The sequence below is a fragment of the Mytilus californianus genome, unplaced genomic scaffold, assembly GCF_021869535.1.
Source record: "Mytilus californianus isolate M0D057914Y unplaced genomic scaffold, xbMytCali1.0.p SCAF_3, whole genome shotgun sequence".
In the NCBI taxonomy this organism is placed as follows: domain Eukaryota; kingdom Metazoa; phylum Mollusca; class Bivalvia; order Mytilida; family Mytilidae; genus Mytilus; species Mytilus californianus.
In genome coordinates, this window is record NW_026262679.1 from 127315414 (window position 1) to 127332358 (window position 16945).

The window sequence follows — 16945 nt, forward strand, 5'->3', positions numbered from 1 at the left end:
TTACTAGTTTCCTGATACTGCTGAGTAGATCTTAAGTTAATTAATATTGACAAGATAAATTTACATCATTCTTTACAAAAGGCCATGCTATTTGAATTTTATGTCTTATCTTAAATTTTATGCAGCCTCTCTTAAAATATATGTATTTTTGTGCATGTTTGTAAGTTCAAGTGAGAATGCAAAGAGAATAATATATCTGATATTCCAAAGAATTTAATCTTTTCAATTATTTAAAAATATAAGGTATATTAATTATGAAAATTGTATGTAAAATTAATTTTCTGTGGCCTTACAAAATCTGCCTGTATTAGTCACATAGACTCACATGTTATAAGTACATTTGGGAATTACAATTAAACAGAAATGACCCATTGAACAGAAGTAGTAATTTGATGTTAAAATGTCACTTTCCTCCTGTTACTGTCCTATCTTTTATCCATGTAGTGTAATTTTAAATGATTAGTTAAACACATGAAAATGAAAAATTGATGTTAGAGTGGAAATTTGATCTATGTGGAAGAAGCAATTGATCCAAGCATGGTACAGGAGTGCTGACTGACATTGATTTTATTCCTATACCATTTCCCTTATAGTGGCACACGTGGTATATGTCTGAAAGTCTTTGTGTGTAATTTTGCAAAACTGAATGAATTTGTATACTATGATTTGTGATCATATGGATAGTGTAAATGAGTTGATGAATTGATGTCCAAATTTCTTGTTGTGACATGGTTAACATAATGTTGTAAATTATGTCTGGAATTGATAAACACAAAGTACTTCTCCAAAACTGGGTAAGTGTTGTTTGTATTTCATAGTATTGCATGATGCAATCACAGAAATTTTAATTGTTGAAGCTTAATTAGTGTTTCTGACAGAGGTTTGAGGATTTAAACATTAGCTAAAGAGGGAGGCGGGAAAGATTTACTCTAGTGGAAACATTGATTATTTTATTATTTATGTCAGTAATTATACAGTAAATGTGAAGTTAACGCTTTAAATCTCTAGGATTGATAGTTTTTGTCATCAGACTGATTGTGTATGATTTACATGAATAGAGTTTTCTCTTTATCTTCAGAACTTTAAAAGGAAGAAAATTTAAAAATGGAATTTATATACTGTCATGCCTGTATATATATAGCAACTCTTAAATACTTTTTATTTAACATATAATACCTGTATGACTTTATTTCAATAGTTGAAGTTTATTATATGAATGTCATGTAAAATACTGTATGTTGTATCAATTATATGTTATGTGTATATGCCCCCCTGGGGACCTAATTTGGAAAATAAAACTTATCTTATCTTATCTTATCTTATACTGTGGACAATCATTACAAAACATCTAGAGATGTATTTTTTCTTGATATTTAATTAAACAAGCTACAAGTAGTTTGTTTTGTATTTTTATGAGGCTGGTTTGGAGTTCTTAGATAATTTTAGGAATAAAATTGTTAATTGTAATTTTTTTACCAGGGGAGAAATTATGTCACCCTTATAAAGGTGTAATACCACCAAATCATAGTACGTCACATCCGGTTGCATACGAAAATAGGTCGAAAAAAAATATTCCCTTGAATTTGACAGTTGTAGGTAATTGATCCTACATTTCATTGCAGTAAAACATTTCTGGGTCATAAACATATATCTTGGGTATTTCAAAGCACCATTATTTTTTTATTTGGGGTTTCTATAGAATATTTTGGAAACTTGAGGTTACATGGTTACTAAAGCTGTATACAGGTTAAAAAAGGGGGAAAATTTGATTGGTTAACTTCCAGTGATGGTTATTTTCTTATATGCAATGAAATGTTATGTGAAATTTTTTCTATAGTACTGGACAGGATCAAACTTTACTCATGCCAAGTATTTCTTTATTTGAAACAAAGATAAATTCTGCACAATTTTTTGAAAAGTGCAAATTTAACAAAGACTAATAGGGGAAAATCAATGGTGGTATTACACCTAATATGGGAAGCTGTACATGCACCTTTGACCTTGTGAGTACTCTCATGTGTTAAAATTTCTTGCTATTTAAGTGAAATATTACTAATAATGAAATATTCTGAGTGGATTGAGTCTCCAAAACACATTTTATGAGAAAATTTCCTTGAAATAGGACTTTACCATGAATATTAGTTGACAGAATAAGCCATACTTAGAGTTTTGGGGAGCTTTTTCTCCTTTTTTCTTATATTCTGCTATACTAGAAAAATTTTCCTAAGAAATACTTTAATAAATATATAGTTTTAAGTAAATGAAATTATTTTTAAAGCAGTAACAACAAATTATTCACCAAAAGAGAAGCTTTTTATGTCCCTCTCTGGAACGCGGCGTAAATTTAAGTTTTACGTAAGGACTTATTGAAACCTCCTTGGAGAGAGTAAACTTTTATACGGATAGTTCATTCAGCTTGAATACTTCAATTAATCATTTATTATAACATTTCTATCATAAATGAGTGAAAGTTACCCCAAAATATTTATTTATTGGCCTATAAAGTAGAAATTTTGAGGAAATGAGAGGTATAAATGGACCAAAAGAGACCTTATAAGGAAGACAAAGAGGTCCATTGGTAGTATTTATCATCCTAAAGTCATCTTTTGTATCATATTCAACTGTTTGTAGGCAGATGAGATAAATATTTGATCATTTACTGGTCCACACTATATTCTATCATGATGCGGCTTGGTTTGGATTTTTCGAAGAAATTTAGCTCGAATCGCTGTAGATGTCGTCTTACATTATACTAGATTTTTCTCAAACTATTGAACTGATTATGACAAAACTTGACAGGAATGCTTGAAATAACCAGTATAACAAAGGAAAAAAGTCACATTCAGTTTATTTAACAAAAAAGTCTTCTTTAGGTGTAATACCACCAAATCATAGTACGTCACATCCGGTTGCATACGAAAATAGGTCGAAAAAAAATATTCCCTTGAATTTGACAGTTGTAGGTAATTGATCCTACATTTCATTGCAGTAAAACATTTCTGGGTCATAAACATATATCTTGGGTATTTCAAAGCACCATTATTTTTTTATTTGGGGTTTCTATAGAATATTTTGGAAACTTGAGGTTACATGGTTACTAAAGCTGTATACAGGTTAAAAAAGGGGGAAAATTTGATTGGTTAACTTCCAGTGATGGTTATTTTCTTATATGCAATGAAATGTTATGTGAAATTTTTTCTATAGTACTGGACAGGATCAAACTTTACTCATGCCAAGTATTTCTTTATTTGAAACAAAGATAAATTCTGCACAATTTTTTGAAAAGTGCAAATTTAACAAAGACTAATAGGGGAAAATCAATGGTGGTATTACACCTAATATGGGAAGCTGTACATGCACCTTTGACCTTGTGAGTACTCTCATGTGTTAAAATTTCTTGCTATTTAAGTGAAATATTACTAATAATGAAATATTCTGAGTGGATTGAGTCTCCAAAACACATTTTATGAGAAAATTTCCTTGAAATAGGACTTTACCATGAATATTAGTTGACAGAATAAGCCATACTTAGAGTTTTGGGGAGCTTTTTCTCCTTTTTTCTTATATTCTGCTATACTAGAAAAATTTTCCTAAGAAATACTTTAATAAATATATAGTTTTAAGTAAATGAAATTATTTTTAAAGCAGTAACAACAAATTATTCACCAAAAGAGAAGCTTTTTATGTCCCTCTCTGGAACGCGGCGTAAATTTAAGTTTTACGTAAGGACTTATTGAAACCTCCTTGGAGAGAGTAAACTTTTATACGGATAGTTCATTCAGCTTGAATACTTCAATTAATCATTTATTATAACATTTCTATCATAAATGAGTGAAAGTTACCCCAAAATATTTATTTATTGGCCTATAAAGTAGAAATTTTGAGGAAATGAGAGGTATAAATGGACCAAAAGAGACCTTATAAGGAAGACAAAGAGGTCCATTGGTAGTATTTATCATCCTAAAGTCATCTTTTGTATCATATTCAACTGTTTGTAGGCAGATGAGATAAATATTTGATCATTTACTGGTCCACACTATATTCTATCATGATGCGGCTTGGTTTGGATTTTTCGAAGAAATTTAGCTCGAATCGCTGTAGATGTCGTCTTACATTATACTAGATTTTTCTCAAACTATTGAACTGATTATGACAAAACTTGACAGGAATGCTTGAAATAACCAGTATAACAAAGGAAAAAAGTCACATTCAGTTTATTTAACAAAAAAGTCTTCTTTAGGTGTAATACCACCAAATCATAGTACGTCACATCCGGTTGCATACGAAAATAGGTCGAAAAAAAATATTCCCTTGAATTTGACAGTTGTAGGTAATTGATCCTACATTTCATTGCAGTAAAACATTTCTGGGTCATAAACATATATCTTGGGTATTTCAAAGCACCATTATTTTTTTATTTGGGGTTTCTATAGAATATTTTGGAAACTTGAGGTTACATGGTTACTAAAGCTGTATACAGGTTAAAAAAGGGGGAAAATTTGATTGGTTAACTTCCAGTGATGGTTATTTTCTTATATGCAATGAAATGTTATGTGAAATTTTTTCTATAGTACTGGACAGGATCAAACTTTACTCATGCCAAGTATTTCTTTATTTGAAACAAAGATAAATTCTGCACAATTTTTTGAAAAGTGCAAATTTAACAAAGACTAATAGGGGAAAATCAATGGTGGTATTACACCTAAAGAACATTAATATTATAATTGATGAACTTGGTCTCATCGTCTCCATGTTTGTAATGTTTTCACATTTTATAAGTTTTGTAAGAAGTTATTTTCATAAGGATTGTTATGCACATTTCCCTCGCTTAAAGCCCTGCTTCCTGGTCGGTTATAAATCTTTTTAGGTCAAAAGAACTACAGCTATAGAAATAGCCCATATGAAAGGTTAAAGTGTAAAGTCAGGCAGTTGGTTTTCTTCAGTTGATTTGTTTCAACTTTGTCATGCCATGGCTTTTATAGCTGACTATGTGGTATATTTTTTGCTCATTGTTGACGGCTATAAGAAGACACATACTATAAATGTTTACATCCTTGTCTTTTGGTCTCGGGTGGATAGTTGTCTCATTGGCAATCATACAACTTCTCCATGTTCTTATTAGCTCACCGGGGCCCGATAGCCCCATGTGAGCTTATGCCATCACTTGGTGTCTGTCGTCGTCGTCTGTCGTCGTCGTAAACTATTTCAAAAATCTTCTCCTCAGAAACTACTGGGCCAAATACCTTCAAACTTTAACAAAATGTTCCTTAGGGTATCTAGTTTATAAATTATATCCGAAGTTTTGATCCATCGACAAACATGGCCGCCATGGCTAAAAATAGAACATTAGGATCAAATGCAGTTTTTGGCTTATATCTCAAAAACTAAATCTTTTAGAGCAAATGTGACATGGGGGTTAAATTGTTTAATTGGTCAAGATCTATCGGCCCTGAAATTTTCAGACGAATCGAACAACCCATTGTTGGGTTGCTGCCACCGAATTGGTAGTTTTAACAAAATTTTGCAGTTTTTTGTTATTATTTTGAATATTATTATAGATATATATAAACTGTAAGCAGCAATAATGTTCAGCAAAGTAAGATCTACAAAAAAGTTTATATGACCATAATTGTCAATTGACCCCTTAAGGAGTTATTGCCCTTTAAAAACAATTTTACACAATTTGTTCATCAAATTTGCTAACATTTAAAAATCTTCTGCTCTGAAATACAGGTGAGCGATTCAGGCTCTTGAGAGCCTCTTGTTTTTATATATATGCTAGCAACTCAGAACTTGAATTTTCCTCATAGAATAGGTGAATATGTCAGAAAGATGATGTGACCCAGATTTCATGGGAAAGTCTTATATCATTCCTCATAGAATAGGTGGATATGTCAGAAAGATGTTGTGACCCAGATTTCATGGGAAAGTCTTATATCATTCCTCATAGAATAGGTGGATATGTCAGAAAGATGATGTGACCCAGATTTCATGGGGAAGTCATATCATTCCTCATAGAATAGGTGGATATGTCAGAAAGATGGTGTGACCCAGATTTCATGGTAAAGTCTTATATCATTCCTCATAGAATAGGTGGATATGTCAGAAAGATGTTGTGACCCAGATTTCATGGGAAAGTCTTATATCATTCCTCATAGAATAGGTGGATATGTCAGAAAGATGTTGTGACCCAGATTTCATGGGAAAGTCTTATATCATTCCTCATAGAATAGGTGGATATGTCAGAAAGATGATGTGACCCAGATTTCATGGGGAAGTCATATCATTCCTCATAGAATAGGTGGATATGTCAGAAAGATAGTGTGACCCAGATTTCATGGTAAAGTCTTATATCATTCCTCATAGAATAGGTGGATATGTCAGAAAGATGATGTGACCCAGATTTCATGGGAAAGTCTTATATCATTCCTCATAGAATAGGTGGATATGTCAGAAAGATGTTGTGACCCAGATTTCATGGGAAAGTCTTATATCATTCCTCATAGAATAGGTGGATATGTCAGAAAGATGATGTGACCCAGATTTCATGGGGAAGTCATATCATTCCTCATAGAATAGGTGGATATGTCAGAAAGATGGTGTGACCCAGATTTCATGGTAAAGTCTTATATCATTCCCCATAGAATAGGTGAATATGTCGGAAAGATGATGTGACCCAAATTTCATGGGAAAGTCATATCATTCCTCATAGAAAAGGTGAATATGTCAGAAAGATGATGTGACTTCATGGGAAAGTCTTTATCATTCCTCATAGAATAGGTGAATATGTCAGAAAGATAATGTGACTTCATGGGAAAGTCTTATATCATTCAAAGTATTTGATGATTTTTTGAGTACATTATTCAGCTACTAAATGTCACAGCTATTTTTGTCTAGCCTGCGATGAATGAGATGAATGTCAAATATCAGTTGGGTATGCTAATCCTGTGGTATGTAATTACTGTTTGTGTTAAGCTTTACATGTTAGGGGTAATGATGCTGGATAACCACATATTTTATACACAGATAGTCTGAACTTTTCATCTGGCATATGTCTGCTGTGACGGTGCTGTCCGTTAAATTAAGTTGACTTTATTGAAAGAGAAAGTCCTATATGTGTTTTTTTCAGTTACTATCAGTAACAGCTTAAAGTACATTTGGTCTGTAGAATGGTTCATCAATCAATATTAAGAAGACTTTTAGCTCAGTCATTGTGAGCTATTTCCATCTTTTGGCATCTGTGCCCTTCATCATCTGTACCCTTCATCATCTGTCCTTGTCCTTAACTTTAACAAAAATCTGTCCTCTGAAACTGCTGAGTCAATTGGAACCAAATTTGACCTCATTCATCCTTGTGGAATGTAGTTTTAAAAAATGTGTCCAATGAATCTATCTACCATACAACATGGCCACCAATGCTAAAAATAGAACATACAGTCAGGGGTACTACTTGTTCAAGTAATCTTTATTTACCTGAAAAAGTAAATAATAATATACTTATATAAGTAAATTATATTGTTTGAATAATCTCCCCTAAATTTTCTCAAAAATTTACTTGTATAAGTAATTTTTTTTTACAATCCAGAAAAATTCTCAAGTTTTGAGATGTAAAAACATGCCTTTAACAATTTTTCTCAGGTTAGATCATAATTTTTGATTAGAGTTCAATGTTTCATCTCATTAATTCAACAAAGAAACTGATTGTGCAAAGATCTTAAGTATTTGCACAAGGCCTTCAAAAATTGCCCCTTGGGGGCTTGTAAATGAGCAGTGTTCTGAAGATAACAGACAAATGAGATTTTCATTGTCCATGAAATTACACTTAAATGATTAGCAAAGACATCTGCAAAGGACAGACAATTAAAAATTCTATAAGAGCAAAGAAGTCCTAAGAAATTCAAGAAAAGAAGATAGGATGACTTTTTATACGACCGCAAAAATTAAAAATTTTTTGGTCGTATATTGGTATGACGTTGGCGTCGTCGTTGCGTCGTCGTCGTCCGAAGATACATTGGTTTTCGCAATCTAACTTTAGTTTAAGTGAATGGATCTCCATGAAATTTTACCATAAGGTTCAATACCACAAAAGGAAGGTTGGGATTGATTTTGGGGGTTATGGTACCAACAGTTAAGGAATTAGGGGCCAAAAATAAGCATTTTTGTAACTTCCAGACATAACTTGTGTGTTAGTGTATGGATCTCTCTGACATTGTACCACAAGGTTCCATATCACAAAGGGAATGCTGGGATTGATTTTGGGGGTAATTGCCTCATCATTTTAGGAATTAGGGGCCAAAAAAGGGGCAAAAAACAAGCATTTTTCTAGTTTCATGATAATAACTTGTGTGTAAGTGTATGGATCTTTCTGAAATTGAACTACAAGGTTCCATATCACAAAGGGAAAGCTGGAATTGAGTTTGGGGGTAATTGCTCAAAACGTTTAGGAAAAAGGGGCCAAAAATAGCATTTTTCTAGTTTCCAGACAATTACTTGTGTTCAAGTGTATGGATCTCTCTGAAATTGTACTGCAAGGTACCATACCACAAAGGGAAGGCTGGGATTGATTTTAGGGGTAATTGCCTCAAAATTTTAGGAATAAGGGGCCAAATAGGGGAAAAAAAACAAGCATTTTTCTAGTTTCAGGACAATAACTTGTGTGTAAGTGTATGGATCTCTCTGAAATTGTACTTCAAGGTACCATACCACAAAGGGAAGGCTGGGATTGAGTTTGTGGGCGATGAATCATAAGGGGGTTCAAAAAATTTGGGGGGGGGAGGATTTTTTTTTCCTTTTTTTCCTTTTTTTTTTCTATTAAAATTTTCCATTTTAAGTTGGTTATTTCTGATTTATATTTAAAAGCAAATAATAATGATATGGTAGGAGATACACACCAAACAGGATGTGTAAATTATTATATAATAAGTATTGTGCAATAGCAAGAAATTTTCAATTGCACAGTATTGCACAATAGCAAGAAATCTTCCATTGCACAGTATTGCGCAATAGCAAGAAATCTTCAATTGCACAGTATTGCGCAATAGCAAGAAATATCCAATAGCACAATATTGCGCAATAGCAAGAAATTGCCAATTGTACAGTATTGCGCAATAGCAAGAAATATTCAATTGCACAGTATTGTGCAAAAGAAGATACTTCGTATAAATTGCTTATTTCTTGACCAATTTCAATGGGGTTTTATTCTTGAATTCTTGGGGTTCTTTAATATGCTGAATCCAACCGTGTATGAAGTTTTTGGATTTTGGGCCCCATTTTTAAATTGGTCCACATTAATGTCCAAAGGGTCCAAAATTAAACTTTGTTTGATTTCATCAAAAATTGAATTATTGGGGTTCTTTGATATGCCGAATCTAACCGTGTATTTAGATTCTTAATTTTTGGTTCCATTTTCAAATTGGTCTACATTAAGGTCCAAAGGGTCCATATTTAACTTAGTTTGATTTTAACAAAAATTGAATTCTTAGGGTTCTTTGATATGCTGAATCTAAACATGTATTTAGATTTTTGATTATGGGCCCAGTTTTCAAGTTGGTCCAAATGGGGGTCCAAAATTAAACTTTGTTTGATTTCAACAAAAATTGAATATATGGGGTTCTTTGATATGCTGAATCTAACCATGTATTTAGATTTTTGATTTTTGGGCCCCGTTATCAACTTTGTCCACATTGAGGTCAAAAGGGTCCAAAATTAAACTTTGTTTGATTTCATCAAAAATTGAATTCTTGGGGGTTCTTTGATATGCTGAATCTAACCATGTATTTAAATTTTGGATATTGGACCATAATAGGTGAATGTCCAATTTAAAATTTTTAAGTTCTTAGACCACATTCATTCTGTGTCAGTAACATATGCTGTGTCAAATATTTAATCACAATCCAAATTCAGAGCTGTATCAAGCTTGAATGTTGTGTCCATACTTGCCCCAACTATTCATGGTTCGACCTCTGCGGTCATATCAAGCTGCGCCCTGCGGAGCATTTTATTTTACTTGTATAAGTAAAAAAATCTGAATGTCTAAGGGACATAACTAAGCCAAAACATAATTTACCTATACAAGTAAATAAAATACACTTGTATAAGTATCCTACAAATTTACTTCTATAAGTATATTAATATTTACTTCTTCAAGTAAATAAAAATTACTTGTACAAGTAGTACCCCTGACTGACATAGGGGGGAAAATTCAAGTAATCATTAATATCTTTAAAACTGTGATAGATTCAGAAATATCAAAATCTACATCCTGTCTATTTGGACCATTATTGTCAGACAACTATTTATAAGAGTTATTGCCCTTAAATGACAATTTTCAGCAAGAATTTTTCATTATGGCTATTATCGTGAAAACAATTACATAAGAAAGGCAAAAGATACCAAAGGGATATTCAAACTCATAAGTGGAAGACAAACTGACAAAGCTACCCTTAACAAATTCTTTGTTTGATGTTGCCTACCCATGCCTTTTAGTGTTGGGTAGGAAGGTAGGGATATTTTTTTTTATTTGGCCAACACCATAAGTTTCATGTTGAAGACAATAAAACAACACATGAGCATGAAAAAAACTTTAAAAAAAATTTGAACTGATTTGTGTCATAAATTTTTTTTCGTATAGGCTGCTTTCTAGGTGGGTAGGTAGGCGACATCAAACAATTGTAATTTTATTTTTGGCACATTTTTACCTTGGCAAAAAAAGAAAAAAACTATGCAAAGACAAACCAGTCTACAAAACACAACATAGAAAACTAAAGACTCAGCAACAAGAACCCACCATAAAAATTTTACAGTAAGATCGATCAGCAAGATCACAAGTTCTACAAATAAGTCAATATGGCTGAAGTCTTCAGTTGACTCCAAGAGTGATTGCCCTTTAATGACTATTTTAACTTTTTGTATGTTTTTGGCTGTAGGTGTAATACCACCATTGTTTTTCCCTTTTTAGTCTTTGTTAAATTTGCACTTTTCAAAAAATTGTGCAGAATTTATATTTGTTTCAAATAAAGAAATACTTGGCATGAGTAAAGTTGTATGCTGTCCAGTACTATAGACAAAATTTCACATAACATTTCATTGCATATAAGAAAATAACCATCACTGGAAGTTAACCAATCAAATTGTCACCCGTTTTTTTTCCCTGTGTACAAGCTTTAGTAACCATGTAACCTCAAGTTTCCAAAATATTCTATAGAAACACCAAATAAAAAAATAATGGTGCTTTGAAACACCCAAGATATATGTTTATGACTCAGAAAATTTTTACAGCAATGAAATGTAGGATTAATTTCCTACAACTGTCAAATTCAAGGGAATTTTTTTTTCTACCCTTTTTCGTATGCAACCGGATGTGAGTGCTATGATTTGGTGGTATTACACCTGTAATCAAGTTATTAAAGATTTTTTTGCATATTTTTTTGTCTTTTGGTTCATCTAATCTTGATTTTATTTTCATGGTTCAGTGGTCAGGGGTACGCTTTTTTTATACCTGTAAGGATTTTTCTTTATGGGGTGGGGAGGTTAAGGCCACATGTAGATTAGCTCATAGAAAACCATCCAAACTGAAATTAATCTGAATATTCAAGATATGAACAGATGGACATGGCAAATTTAGAAATTCAGCACAATCTGGAAACAAATTAAGTAGAAAGAAAATAACAGGACTCCAATAGCATTGATCTGGAATCAATCTGAAGTTTACAAATAACAGGACTCCAATAGCATTGATCTGGAATCAATCTGAAGTTTACAAATAACAGGACTCCAATAGCATTAATCTGAAGTTTACAAATAACAGGACTCCAATAGCATTGATCTGAAGTCTACAAATAACAGGACTCCAATAGCATTGATCTGAAGTTTACAAATAACAGGACTCCAATAGCATTGATCTGAAGTTTACAAATAACAGGACTCCAATAGCATTGATCTGAAGTTTACAAATAGCAGGACTCCAATAGCATTGATCTGAAGTCTACAAATAACAGGACTCCAATAGCATTGATCTGAAGTTTACAAATAACAGGACTCCAATAGCATTGATCTGAAGTTTACAGATAACAGGACTCCAATAGCATTGATCTGAAGTTTACAGATAACAGGACTCCAATAGCATTGATCTGAAGTTTACAGATAACAGGACTCCAATAGCATTGATCTGAAATTTACAAATAACAGGACTCCAATAGCATTAATCTGAAGTTTACAAATAACAGGACTTCAATAGCATTGATCTGAAGTCTACAAATAACAGGACTCCAATAGCATTGATCTGACGTTTACAAATAACAGGACTCCAATAGCATTGATCTGACGTTTACAGATAACAGGACTCCAATAGCATTGATCTGAAGTTTACAAATAACAGGACTCCAATAGCATTGATCTGACGTTTACAAATAACAGGACTCCAATAGCATTGATCTAAAATTTACAAATAACAGGACCCCAATAGCATTGATCTGAAGTCTACAAATAACAGGACTCCAATAGCATTGACCTGAAGTTTACAAATAACAGGACTCCAATAGCATTGATCTAGAATAAATCTGAATGAGAACAACCTTGTAGTTAGTGTTCTTCAGCATCTATTCCTCCTATCTTCTATCATGTATGTACAGTTTTAATTCTTTTTAAAAAAGGTGTACACAATGCATGTTATTTATACATGAGAAAGGAGTGTACATTAAACCACTAGTAAGTAAGTAAGTTTAAATCCTATTATTCATAATCTTTTCCTTGCTACCTTTCATTGGTATTCCTATATCATTATGCATGTTAACATGCAATTAAGTTTATAAAGGTTTAACTGGAATTTATTGCTTAAGGCAAAAAGGAAACATTTGAATATATCTTAACATTACCTACATCAAAGTATGTAAGTCTTTACTCAGGTGATAAAATTTTAGCAAAGGTATATTTACTATTTCCCCCTGAGGTGCCCCATGACAAGCACATGTAAACATACACAAAGGATTAGTTATCATCTTTGTGTGGGTCAATAAACCCAATCAATGATAGCAGAGTACCTGTCCCAGGTAGCTGGACAATTAATGACTCATTAATACACTTAATTAACACCATAATCAGGTGGAAAGACAATGGGTGATATATGTGTAGATTTAGTATCATTTGGGTACTTTTAATTTTCTGCAAGTTTCAAATGTCAGAGTTGGAATTATTGATTTTGTTTACAATGATAAACTGACAACATTAAAAACATTTGGATTTAATGGTTTATATAATATGTAAACCTTGAGAAAAGTATTGTACATTACATGAATGGAAACAGATGTATGAGCTGACAGTGAACAAAATATGAAGACTTCAGACAGTTAGTGGAATTCTAATTATTCATCAGCATCTGTGTCTTCAACTTTGACCTTTTCATTTATCATCTCATCCTTGTCAAACCAAGGATGTCTGCAATTCATGATTACAAAAAAATTGGATAACAGTTTAAAGTTATTATTTAAATCGGTGACAGATAAGCAGTTGAATAAATATTTCAAGAGGCACATACAATTCATGATTTAGGTGAACATTGTTTTGTTAAATATTTAATTAACTTATTGATAAAAAAAGTTTACCAGGTGTTTGTGATCAGAGACCTAAGTAAGAGATTAAAAACTGAGGATTTTGAATATTGATATTTATAAAAGGTAAAAGTCATTACATATTCATGGTTTTATGACAAACATTCACATTGGATTTAAATGGCTTTATCAATGGGAAGTTTTACTGTTGACCTGTCATTCATGGAAAGGATACAAACCGATTGAACACCGATTTCACTTTCCACAGTCGGTAAAAGTTTGGCTACTCTTGTCGTTACATATGTGGGAAACATATAATACAATGTGTCATAAGTGTGTTATGAATGAGAATTTAAAAAATTAGTGGTTAATTGAAGGAAAAATTGGATTTTATTGAATTTGTTAAAAACTTGCAACACAATGGGGTAAAATATTTGTGATTCCTCAGAATGGATAAGTGTTTACCAATTTTAGAGTTGAGAAGGAGTAATAGTAAGAATGGGGAGACCGTTCTTAGTGAGGACATTACATCTCCCCTTATCTTGGAGGACATGAGTCTGTTCTATTTTAGGCAGCTTGCTTCTAGTCTACAGGTGAGCTATTGATTTCAGTAAGATCATGTCTGTGAATCAAAGTATTATCATTATTCAAACAAAAGAATATTGATGAAAAAATATTTGTCTTTCGAAATTGAAAGTGATTGGTCCTAGTCAGTCAGAACTAGGTTAAACAAATTGTTTGAATAATAGTGCAGGAAATATTCCAAGAGAGAGGCAGAGGGATATTCAAACTCATAAGTTAAAAATGATAATGCCATGTCAAAAAATGAATAACAATGAAAAGACAAAACAACCTCCTACAAAACACAACATAGAAAACTAAAGATGGGGACACAAATCACACCTAAAACATGGGTTAACTCAGGTTTTACTAAAGACTACATTAGTATCTATTCCAGTAGACACCTGGATGGTGTTACTCATGTTCTTATTTGACAAAAGTCAAAATGGTGACAAGGCAACATATAATCATTTGACAATAGCAGATTGGTAAATGTCTTTTGTCTATCCCTTAGAACTAACTATTGATACAAGAAAATTCTCTTTTATGTCACTTGAGTGTGAAAAAATGAAATTACAACTGGAAGGATAGACAAGCATGACCAGACTAACAAGACTGACCCTGATGACATTAGGAAATTAGATATCTTGGAATGCAAATGAAGCTTAAGGAACTCAAACCCTTCTCCAAATTGGTGTGTCCCTTAAACTCTGGTGCTCTGGAACGGGAGTCAGTGACTGCTTTACTACAGTTCAGTGTATATTTGACAACACTTGGAGTTGGGAATTTTATTACAAATTTTTTGACATCAATGAGCCATAATGACTGAGAAGTTGAATGTGTGCTAAGGACCAAACCTACACTGGGGAGGGAGTTATTGGCTCAACATATAGACTAACAATAATCACTTTACAATGCCATGTAATCTATAGGTACATGTTCTCTATGTTAAATGATAGAGATAAGTTAATGATTAACCCTGCTATCAGATTTACAGGTACATATATCACAAGATTAACACCTGTCTTACTGATCATGTCAAAGTTGTTAGGTTATTCCACCTTCTCTTTCCTTTTGATATCAGTGAATCTGAAACCTAAACTACTTATCTCACTACTGTAAAACTTTTTCAGCAAGACTGTTTTACTTGGCTGGTATATGCATATATAATACTTGAATGATAGTTGTTACTTGAGGAATTATACAGTACATTAACATTGCTGAAGGTCATACTTTATTGTTCATGTGTAAATGCATTTTATTATGAGGTATCCTTACATTGACATACATGTAGTACATGTGTAAATGTGCCTAGTTTTTGTTGTAGACTTCCTACTATTAGTTACTATCCAGAATATCCAGAATATCCAGAATATCCAGAATATCCATTATAAATGATTTCATGTATCCCTTAGTCTTTGGATCTTTTATGTACAAAAATGTAAATAACACAAAAAACTAATGCAAAAGTCGAAGAAGAGGTATGTCAAGAACCTTCTTTAACTAAGGCCTCCATCAATGCAGGCAAATTGTAGCCCCAATGAAAGGCTACTTTATCTAACTTTTTCAAACAACTATTCCCTCCTAGACCTGTAGTAAGCCACATCTCTTAAAATTATCTGAAGAGTTGTTTAAATAAGTTTTTTTCTCTCACCAACAGGCCATATATTCAAAGCAGAATGGATTGTTGTATATAAAGGACTTCTGTATCTGTTTTAATCTTTCAAACAAATTGCTGCTGTTGTTTTCTATTTGTAAATGTGTAGAAAGTACATGGAGTTTAAATGTCTACCTGACAATATTAACACCTACACCCCCTATTACTTAGTTATTTGACCATTAGTTCACATGTTAGTCTGTAACATATAATTATCTGTAACAGTCAGTATATTGTTGTATATCACTTTGTTTAGATAATGAGGCTATAGAATGTGTTAACAGATATAAATATTTAGGGATAGTCTTTACTTCCAGTGGTCTTTTTCAGCAGGGGAAAGAAGAGCTATTCAAAAAGTCCTTAAAGGCAAAATTTAAACTACAAAAATCCATGTCAGCTTGTAATCCAAGTATTGATACTGCAATCCATTTATATGATCACACAATAAAACCAATTTTATTATATTGTAGTGAAATCTGGGGTACCTTTAAGATTAACTCTGCTGCTTGCAAGAAAAAAAGTGATTATCTATTTGAATTAATTTACATAAATGATTATTTGGAAAAATCACATTTCAGGTATCTAAAATATATTCTTGGTGTAAATAAAAAAGCCTCAAATTTGGCAGTGTTATCAGAGGTTGCAAGATTTCCTCTTTATTTTACTGTCATTATATCTATGGTAAAATATGTACACAGGCTTAACAAATTGGACGATGGGTTACTTTATGATGCTTATGTTTGTAATAAAATTTTAGATGCAGGAAACATTAATTGTTGGTATTCATCTATGAGATATGTCCTTCAATCACTTGATATACAAAATTTGAATACAAAGCTCAATAGATTAATTAAATTTGTAAAATGTAAACTTTGTAACAGTTTTAAAACATTTTGGGGGGTCAAAAGATCTGATACCTTATCACAAGGTAATAGTAAATTAGAAAATTATTTCAACCTCAAGACTGACTTCGTAAAGGAGGCTTATTTATCAATTAAAGATTTTAATATAAGAAGAGCTATATGTAAATTGAGAATAAGTGCACATGATCTTAAAATTGAGAAAGATAGGTATAGTAAAAAATACATAGAGAGAAGTCAGCGTCTATGTCATCACTGCCTATCACATGGATCAAATTCTATTGAAGATGAGACCCATTTCACAGTAAGTTGTCCTTTATATA

At 32.3% G+C, this 16945-nt stretch overlaps 1 protein-coding gene across 2 annotated transcripts in view; it reads left to right on the forward strand.

Annotated features, from left to right (window-relative positions):
• The first annotated feature begins 407 nt into the window (after positions 1-407).
• The window catches only part of LOC127736146 (rhotekin-like), a 42665-nt gene continuing 26127 nt past the window's right edge, over positions 408-16945 (forward strand). The window contains exon 1 of one of the 2 annotated variants that reach the window (XM_052246695.1): positions 408-794. In XM_052246695.1, the coding sequence (XP_052102655.1) occupies positions 753-794 (42 nt within the window). In that variant the 5' untranslated portion in view covers positions 408-752. Of the gene's footprint in view, positions 795-12985; positions 14138-16945 lie in introns of those variants that run through there. The other variant, XM_052246694.1, reaches the window with a different exon arrangement.